This window comes from Nannobrachium achirus (assembly GCF_963921795.1).
Source record: "Nannobrachium achirus genome assembly, chromosome: 7".
NCBI classification, from domain to species: Eukaryota; Metazoa; Chordata; class Actinopteri; order Myctophiformes; family Myctophidae; genus Nannobrachium; species Nannobrachium achirus.
Window position 1 is genome coordinate 13,278,939 of NC_137816.1, and position 8,968 is coordinate 13,287,906.

General features: G+C 39.5%; 1 protein-coding gene across 1 annotated transcript in view; it reads right to left on the reverse strand.

Moving 5' to 3' along the window:
- Nucleotides 1-2,019: 2,019 nt before the first annotated feature.
- ankdd1a (ankyrin repeat and death domain containing 1A) overlaps nucleotides 2,020-8,968 on the reverse strand; it is an 11,839-nt gene continuing 4,890 nt past the window's right edge. The window contains exons 6-15 of the mRNA XM_080730780.1: nucleotides 8,944-8,968; nucleotides 8,011-8,109; nucleotides 7,678-7,776; nucleotides 7,413-7,511; nucleotides 4,562-4,660; nucleotides 4,039-4,137; nucleotides 3,537-3,632; nucleotides 3,227-3,371; nucleotides 2,207-2,338; nucleotides 2,020-2,099 (exon numbers count right to left, since the gene is read on the reverse strand). The exon at nucleotides 8,944-8,968 is cut by the window's right edge and continues 74 nt beyond it. Of these exons, the coding sequence (XP_080586906.1) occupies nucleotides 2,038-2,099; nucleotides 2,207-2,338; nucleotides 3,227-3,371; nucleotides 3,537-3,632; nucleotides 4,039-4,137; nucleotides 4,562-4,660; nucleotides 7,413-7,511; nucleotides 7,678-7,776; nucleotides 8,011-8,109; nucleotides 8,944-8,968 (955 nt within the window). The 3' untranslated portion in view covers nucleotides 2,020-2,037. The remainder of the gene's footprint in view (nucleotides 2,100-2,206; nucleotides 2,339-3,226; nucleotides 3,372-3,536; nucleotides 3,633-4,038; nucleotides 4,138-4,561; nucleotides 4,661-7,412; nucleotides 7,512-7,677; nucleotides 7,777-8,010; nucleotides 8,110-8,943) is intronic.

Genomic DNA, 8,968 nt, shown 5'->3' on the forward strand with positions numbered 1-8,968 from the left:
GTATTTATCATCTATAAAATGTACTAAACTAGTGAAAACCGCAGATCTACAAGCACACAACATCTTGCATCGCAAGGCGTTGTGTGCTTGTAGATCGTCTGTTTCCACAAGTTTTGTGCGTCAGAGGTTTCTGCCTGACAGTGACGATATTTTAGTGATTATGGTGCAAGGGAAACATTGAGATAATAGCCATTTTGTTTAGAACTGACTGAAAATAACTTCGTACTTCAAGTTTAAAAGATACTAAATATTTTTTCATAAATTCCAAATATTATCAAATGATCTCGCGGTACCCCTGGACTGCCGTCGCGGCACCCCAGGGTGCCCCGTCACGTAGAGAGGAACACTACTTCTTTCGGCTGAAGCGATCATTAGGGACTCAACAAATGTGGTTACTAATGAGATGATATAAGAATTAGCCCTCCCTGTCAGGGCATTCTCTGTGGTGTTATATACAGTATAGATGTGTCACTCACTGAACAGTTGAGAAAATAAGGGCCTGATGTACAGTATTACTGTCTTTAACTCTGAAATCCCTGCACATCTGATTGCTGAGCCCCAGTTCATAATATACATTTCACTTATTTCCTCTCATCCCTGTAGTCGGTTGTCCCATAGGTCTGTTGACTCTTGACTGATTTTTCAATAATGTATTATGACTAAATGCAGGTATAGAATAGGTTACTGTAAATGATAGGTCTGATCAATGCTTAGTGTGGGTGGGTTTATTCTACATTGCGGGAATGTTTATAGCCGGCATCTGCCAAACAGTCTCATTCAGTGAAAGATCACTCAAAACTTAAATAATATCCAGCAGATTGGTTGTTATAATATAAAGAGAGGCTTGGAAAGAAATGTATAATTAACTACATTGCTTTTTTTTAAATTCAGTTTTATTGACATTATGCACTCAAATCACGTTTACAAATAATAAAAACATTATTGCACTGGTTATGAATTAAAATCTTATATCAGTAGTTCAGTGGACACCGGGGGGCCAAAACCTTTTCACACACCAGGGTTTTTGTGTAGCCACCCCCATGCATCTTCCTCGACATAGTAAGTACCCCGAACCAAGATATCCCTGTGCTTTCTGTAGCCAGGAGAGGGTTTAGTTTAAAGTTAACCCTAAGAGTAAAAAGCCCTATTGTTACAACCTGGCTCATGATTTGCAACAAAAGACGGAGACCATGCACAGTTGTCAACAGCAGCTAAATAAAGATTTAATGTGAAATCATGAACAAAACAAAGTGCATGTGAAGTGTGGGTCATTTAGATCAAGGGTGTTTGCATTTGCATGGATGAGTGGAAAAGGAGGGGTGTTGTAATGTAAACGTACGTAACAAACCAAAATCTACCAAAATATGGAATGTAAGTTACTGCCTGTGAAGGCACGCACGCAGGCATCCACAGACGCATGCACACACACACACACACACACACACACGCACGCACGCACGCACGCACGCACGCACGCACGCATGCACACAACGTGTGATTCAAACGACTTGGCACACTCCTGTTCTACAGTGTAGTGTTATATTAAAACATAAAACATACATGACATAGTTCCCCCTCTTCTTGGTAACTGAGTCTGCAAAGCCCAATAATGGATGTTAGGAACAGAGTGCATTTGTGCATACTAGTACAATACAGTACCTTGTAAGACACGGCCTGTTATACTTTGTGTAAATAAAATATCACAGCTGCTGGTACATGCAAAAAAAGAAAACAATTACTGCAATTATTTGCTGCAATTGTCTGTCTATAAAGCCCTTTGAAATGGAGATAAACATGAGTAGACTACCTAAATAGCAATGGAAAATATTTAAAAAAGCTTTTGTTACTTTCACATCTGTACATTGCAAGCATGGGGACAATTACAACAAAATAATTTCATTATTATAAGATGTATTACAGAATTGCAACAAACTAAGAGTAAATAAGCCCTAAGTAGTTTATGCAATTGAATTGGTTTTCATTGACTCAGATTAGGGCAATTGTATCTGCTGTATTCCCAATTATTCACAGTGTTGTTCACATTGTAGAACATTTTTTGGGAGAGCTGGAGTCTGCGTTTGCCTTTTGCCGGATGCTTTCTGGTGGATTTAAGGAAACAAGCAATCATCTATCCATGCTGCTACTTTGCAGTACAAGACCACATCTCGTTCAGTGAATAAAATTTGCACTATATCCATACACTCACCTGCCAGATCTGTTCGTGAGATTTCAACCAGCCCCTCGTATAGGCCCTTGATTGGGTTCTCTCCTGGGGTCACCACCCCATGAAGCCAGATCAGTAGCAACCGGTGACCATGCTCCTTGAAGCTTTTTGTGCCTAGAATAGGCAAAAATGTTCATGTACACTGTACCATATAATAAAATGTTCCACATAAATTATTGTTTTGTGACAAAATATAGAAATAGTGGCATTTTCAAATTGCCACGGTATGCAAAGGAAAACATGGCAGGAAGGAAGGAAGGAAGGAAGGAAGGAAGGAAGGAAGGAAGGAATTCTAGCCAAGCATATGTAGTCCAGGCGTTTCGGGCAGCATTTTGATGGAATCGTGCACTTTATGAAAGAAATTTGGCACACAGTTAGAACATGCCATAATAACATTTTTGGCTATAGGGGCATCGCAGATTTGTCTTGGGAAACTTGTGGGAGCCAATCAAAGTTGGGCTCTCATAGACTTTACTATAGAGTAAAATAATACAAAAAATAAATATGCTTTAAGTAGCATGTGAGTCAAACTAGGTGTTTTTCGGGATTCTGAATCCAATGCAAACATTTGTTTTGCAGGAAAAACATTCCTTGGGCTAAAAACGGACCCCATAAAACTATGGTTTAGTGATGAGTCATCACTTTTCACAGTTTTGTGGCAGCCGTTTCTCAGAAAGGAATGTTTTTCGTGCAAAACAAATGCTTGCATTGGATTCAGAATCCCGAAAAACACCTAGTTTGACCCCTCACATACTACTTAAAGCATATTTATTTTTTGTATTATTTTACTCTATTGTAAAGTCTATGAGAGGCCAACTTTGATTGGCTTTGAAGTTTCCCAAAAATGTTCCATATGGCATGTTATAACTGTGTGCCAAATTTCATGCTTCTTTCATTAAGTGCACGATTCTTGCCTGAAACGCTCCCACTAATGTTGGTAGAGTCAGGAGAAAGTTTAGGGAATAGTACATGTATGTGCTTTCAAGAATAGCTTTAGCTCACCTGTCCACTGTTGTTCAATAGCTCGTATGTGTGCATCGGTGAAGCCCCAGTGTTGTGCGAGGAGCTTCCATTCCCCACGGCACAGGTGCTTAGTGGCCAGACTATACAGGACAGAGCGAAGGTGCTGCGTCTCTGGCTGGTGATCCTGCTTGAAGCTCAGCTGTCTCCCCTCCCATGAGTCCTGCTCACTGCCCATGTGATCCTGGAATAGAGAAGAAAAAGGTGAATAATTTAATAATCGTCCGCCAGTTCTTTTGTTGTGAGCCTGTATCTGAGGCACTGTATGAGGATGGAAGATCAGCAAACTTGCCTTTTCCCACTTGTAAAAGCGATCTGCTTTGAGGATCATGTCAACCAAGATGATATGGCCGCCTCTTGCTGCTATCTCCAGGCAGGTTTTTCCCTGCTGTATAAGTCAATCTAGTGAGTAATTGCTGGACTGTAATGTTACATCATTCAAAAAGCTTGCATTGTATTGCAAGAAATAAAAACAACATTCAATACCCACATTCAATACCCATTTATTTTCTTTATTGATCCCGTGAGGAAAATTAAGTTGTCATGGCAAGTACCATGTGTGCGTGCTTGCACTGTAAGCTATAGAGGTTGTGAAGCTTATTACATTAACAGACTGAGACAACCTTAATTAATAATAGAAATGGAGATATTTAAAAAAAAAACTATGATCCTCTACAAATTGTGTTCTTTTAAACAAAATGTATATTAGATACAGAGTAATGGCTGGAGTGAATGATGCAGAATGATTAGGAGGAGGATTTTCCTAGCAACTTGAGTTCCAGTGTGTGAGCTACCTTGTCGACCAGATTGAGGTTAACACCAGCAATGAGGATCATCTCTGCCAGTTCCTGCCGGCCGTACTCTGCTGCGATGTGCAAGGCAGTCTGCTGTCTCTGTGTGGGTGGGAATCACGTGACACATGCCAGTCCCCATCAGCTGACTGACCAATGCTCGCCAAAGGCGTCTAGTCACAGTGACAGAGTAAACTAAAGCCAGTTCACATTCATGTCGCAGAGTCTGCTTTTCAAGAATTGTGACACATTTCTGACTAACATTCTTCACAACTGTGAAGCCGATTTTCTTTAGGTGAAAAACAACATTTCATGCCAATGTACCATGGATACTGTTGGATTTCCAGACACGTAACCAATCATCACTCACAGATAAATCTCATAACATTACTTCTTTCTCCCAAACCAGAGCACTTTAGATACTCCACTTGCTGGTCATTCGAAATCAAATGCATTGCATGAAGTAAAGACAGTCCGTGAGCTGTGTTACATAAAACATCCCGCTGACATGGAAACTTCTACTCACATTGTCAGAGATATCCAGGTCACAGTCTGCATCTATGAGTAACCGTACCAACTCAGAGTGATTATTGTAGACAGCTATGTGGAGGGCTGCAGTGTTTTGCTGTTTAGAAAATGAATCACATTAACCAGGGCACTCATACAGACAGTCCAAACATCAATCATCAGTGATGTCATTACGTGCGCATCCCACATCAAAAACTCATTCAAGTCGCCCAGGGACTCATTCATGTCATGGTCCTGGGGTCCCGGGGATGAGCCTCCATTGGAGTCCATGTTAAAATAATTTACCGGGTCGCGGTAAAAGAAAAACATTTTAAAATTCCACAGACACCACCATTGTTCATGGGTGAAAGCATCCTACTTTACCCTACGTTAACACAAATAAAATCCACGTAGAAAGTCTTAAACAGGAGATAGAAACGTCAATGTCTTGATTCCACCGACGTCCGATGCCATTTTGCGCGCCCGAATTCATTAGGGGCACGTGTTTTAGTAGTTTTAGTAGTTCTAAGTTCAAACATTAGCCAAATTGTAAAATAAATATAAGAAATAGGCAAACATTTTGAAAGTAGCCGATCTACAAGCTCAAAGCGCTCGAAAACATTGTATTGAGGACTCATAAAACTTTTCTGGGACCCATTTGAATGACCACCTGTGGGTCCCGGGACCCATTACATTGAAAACCTAGTAACATCACTGATAATCATGCCTTAAAGCTGCAAACAAGGTTAATTAAGCAATATTACACGAGGGGCACTTCTGTGCTGCCTACGGAACTCGCCTTTGGCTCCTTCCTGCAGCAACACAGGCATACCGATAATCATGATAACACACACAATCAAGTTTACCCTTTACAGTTACCCTTAGAACGGGTACACATTATTGTGTACCATTATTTTATGCTTTAACCATTGAAAAATAGCAGATCTACAAGCTCACAGCGCGACACCGAGTGCCGCGCTGCAAGCTTGTAGATCTGCTATTTTTTTTAAATCGTGAAAATTAGAATTTTGACCCGATTCTATAAGTGTCTTTTGAATCCTTCTAAGGTTTTTTGAAAAACCTATGTCTCTATGTCAGCAATGTGGCGAGCCATCGTCAAAGAAAAGGTCCTTTTCACTTAACTGGAGCTCATTTAGTCTGTTCTTGAGAGACTACTATGTCAGTGGTTCTCAAACCTTTTCATGTGAAGGACCCCCAAACTGATATGTATTTGGCCACGGACCCCCATCTCAAAATATCTAGTTCCAGGGACCACCCAGAAGCAAAATTTGAGTTACAAACGTTTGCTTTAAAAATACATATATTCAAAGATTTGCACACATTTTCACGACTTTAAAAAAAATAGCAGATCTACAAGCTTGCAGCGCGGCACTCGGTGCCGCGCTGTGAGCTTGTATATCTGCTATTTTTCACTGGTTAAAGCATTCAATAATTCTAGGCCTGAATGGGTTAAAAAAAAGCATGTCAACTTATTTCATTGTAATTAAGATATATAAAAATGTAATGCCACATTTAGCTACTATGTCCCTGAACTTCACATGAAAACTGCTAGCGTAGCCGCCTAGCATAGTGTTGGGAGCTCTTGTTGAGCTTGCAGATCTGGTATTTTCAGAGCACAACCAATCATAAAATGCCTTTTAGTTCTACTGGATCTCTTCTCCACTAGTCCCTCCCTAACCTTTTAGTCATCATAGCTTAGTTTTTATTTCGTTTTCGTCAGTGAAAAGAGTTAGTCGATGAACATAGTCCATTTCTTTATATTTGAAGAAATGAACACTGCTGCTTCAGTGGTTGGATGTGGTCTCCATATTGAAACATTTCAATCCTGGTGTCAAGTAGGACACCTACTGGTTCACAAGCGGCGCTGAAGCTCATAAGACCAATAATATCTCCCCTGGCCAAGGGCTGATTCAAAAGAAATATGAAAACAATCATCCACTTTGCGCAGACTATTGATCAGTCCCATCAAGTTTCATGAAAATCGATCTGTTATTTTGCTAATAAACACACAAACAGAATAGGAAGACATTTTAACTAAACCTCTCAGGGTACTATGACTGACTGACTGACTGACTGACTTACTGACTGACTGACTGACTGAATTGCAATAGTAGTACCTGCAATGTATGTTGTTTTAAACCAACAACAATAATAACAACAGTAAACGTTTCAACACATGAACTTCTACTCTGTTACCTGGATTTAAAAAAAAAGCCTCTACCTAGCTACAATGTCCAGTAGTTTTCATGATCTTGTCTTCTCTTGTGTATTCCTGACAACTTAAACTAAACTGGTGGCTGATAGCTAACAGCCTATATATACTATCTACAAGCAAATATACTGGAAGAAGCTTTAATCAACAACCAACCCTCACAATTTTTCATTTTGATATAACTGCTTATCAATGCCCCCCTGCACTCAGGTAGCCTACTTGATTTGTCACTTACTGTATCATTGTGTGTTAATTGTGTTATGTTGAGCTGTGGGTGTTGAGCTGTACAGAAACTCATCCTTGGCAAAGAGTTACATAATAAAGTGTTTTTCTGATTCTGATACATTGGCACAATAAATGTAGACCATGTTTTACTGTAGTGCGTCATGCTACCTCCAGAGGAAGAGATTACTTAGCAGATCTATTATGCTTGATGGTATAACGTGATCGTTTCAGGTCCCACTACATTGCAGCAGATCTTGCAAGTTTGAAATGTTTGTGTGGATCATACATGCAACAAGGCATAATAATCGGTCATATTAATCTCTGAAAATAGCCGACCTACAAGCTCAAAACTACGCCAAAGCAATAAGGTTTAATTGAAGCAAATGCTAATAAAACATCACATTCTACTTACAGTGTCTACAGCGTCCATGTTGATTGCTGCCTCCAGCAGCAAATGGGCTAGTCTGTCAAAGCCGTGCTGGGCCACATAATGCAGAGCATTCTTGTCCTTCTGCAGAACAACGATATGACAGGCTACAATCCAAACTCTTCAAAGCAATCACAATTTTAAAGCGATGAGAACTATTATGGATAATGTTGTAGTTATAAATCTCTGTTGCTTGTCTTGTAGGGTTATATTTCTATACGATAGAGCAGTGTAAATAAACAATCCTTACATTAGTTAATGCATTAATGTTGCAACAGGACTCCACCAATAGCCTGACACTTTCATAGTGATCTCCTTCAGCTGCAAAGTGCAAAGCTGTGAGTCCATCCTGAAAAATAACAGAAAAGTAAATACAAGGCATTTGTTCCAAGTAACTATTATTACTATTTGAACTACTGTATATATTGTGTCATCAATAGACTATGTCGGGTTTCAGCTCTAATTCTGTCATTTTAGCATTTAACGTGACCGTAATTGTTAAAGAGTTACTTGGGCTAATGGATGCACATTGAAAAAACTAACCGTGTCTATAAATGTAGGAACACTAATCCACGCCACTCACAATATTTCTCTCATCAATGTCTATCCCAGTGTCCACAATCTTTTGCAGTACGTCTGTGTGTCCATACTTTGCTGCCAGATGCAGGGCAGTATTCTCCTCCTGTATGCCATGTAGAAAGTTGGAAAGATTATATATATATATATATATATATATATATATATATATATACTGTATATACTGTATATACAGTATATATACTCAACACCCGTGTGTGTGTGTGTGTGTGTGTGTGTGTGTGTGTGTGCGTGCGTGCGTGCGTGCGTGCGTGTGTGTGTGTGTGCGACTGCGTGCGTGCGCATGCTAGGGGTGCAGGAAAAAATCGATTCGAATTCGAAACGTGTTTCTATCAATTCTCATTTTCCAAAAATCGACTTTTATTAGATATTATTTATTAGATATTATATGATTTTTATTTTATGATTTTCTATTATGATTTTTTTTTATTACGATAATTTATTCGATATTATGTTGTGTTTGTACAAGTTAAAAGAATGTGTGCAAGCATGAATAAATCAGACATGTCTTGGATTTACATTTGTTTGTTTACATTATTGCAATAAGTTGATAAAACCTTTACAATTATAAAAGCTACGTAAATGTACTCTGCTTTCATGCCAGTAGACTGGAGTAGATCCTGATATGAATTGAATAGAGAATCATTTTTAAATTGGAAAATAATCGTTTCTGAATTCGAATCGTTTGGATTTTAAAGAATCGGGGAAAAAAATCCTGAATCGTGACCCCAAGAATCGATTCTGAATCGAATCGTGGGATACCCAAAGATTTGCAGCCCTAGCGCATGCATGCGTGCATGTGTGCGTGGGTGCATGCGTGTGTGTACGCATCCTAGTGTGTGTGCGCACGTGCGAGTGTATGCACACAGGTGTATGAGTGTATGTACGTGTGTGTGCTTGTGCGTGGGTGCCTCTTTACATTGTCTTTGAGGCCATGTGTGCAG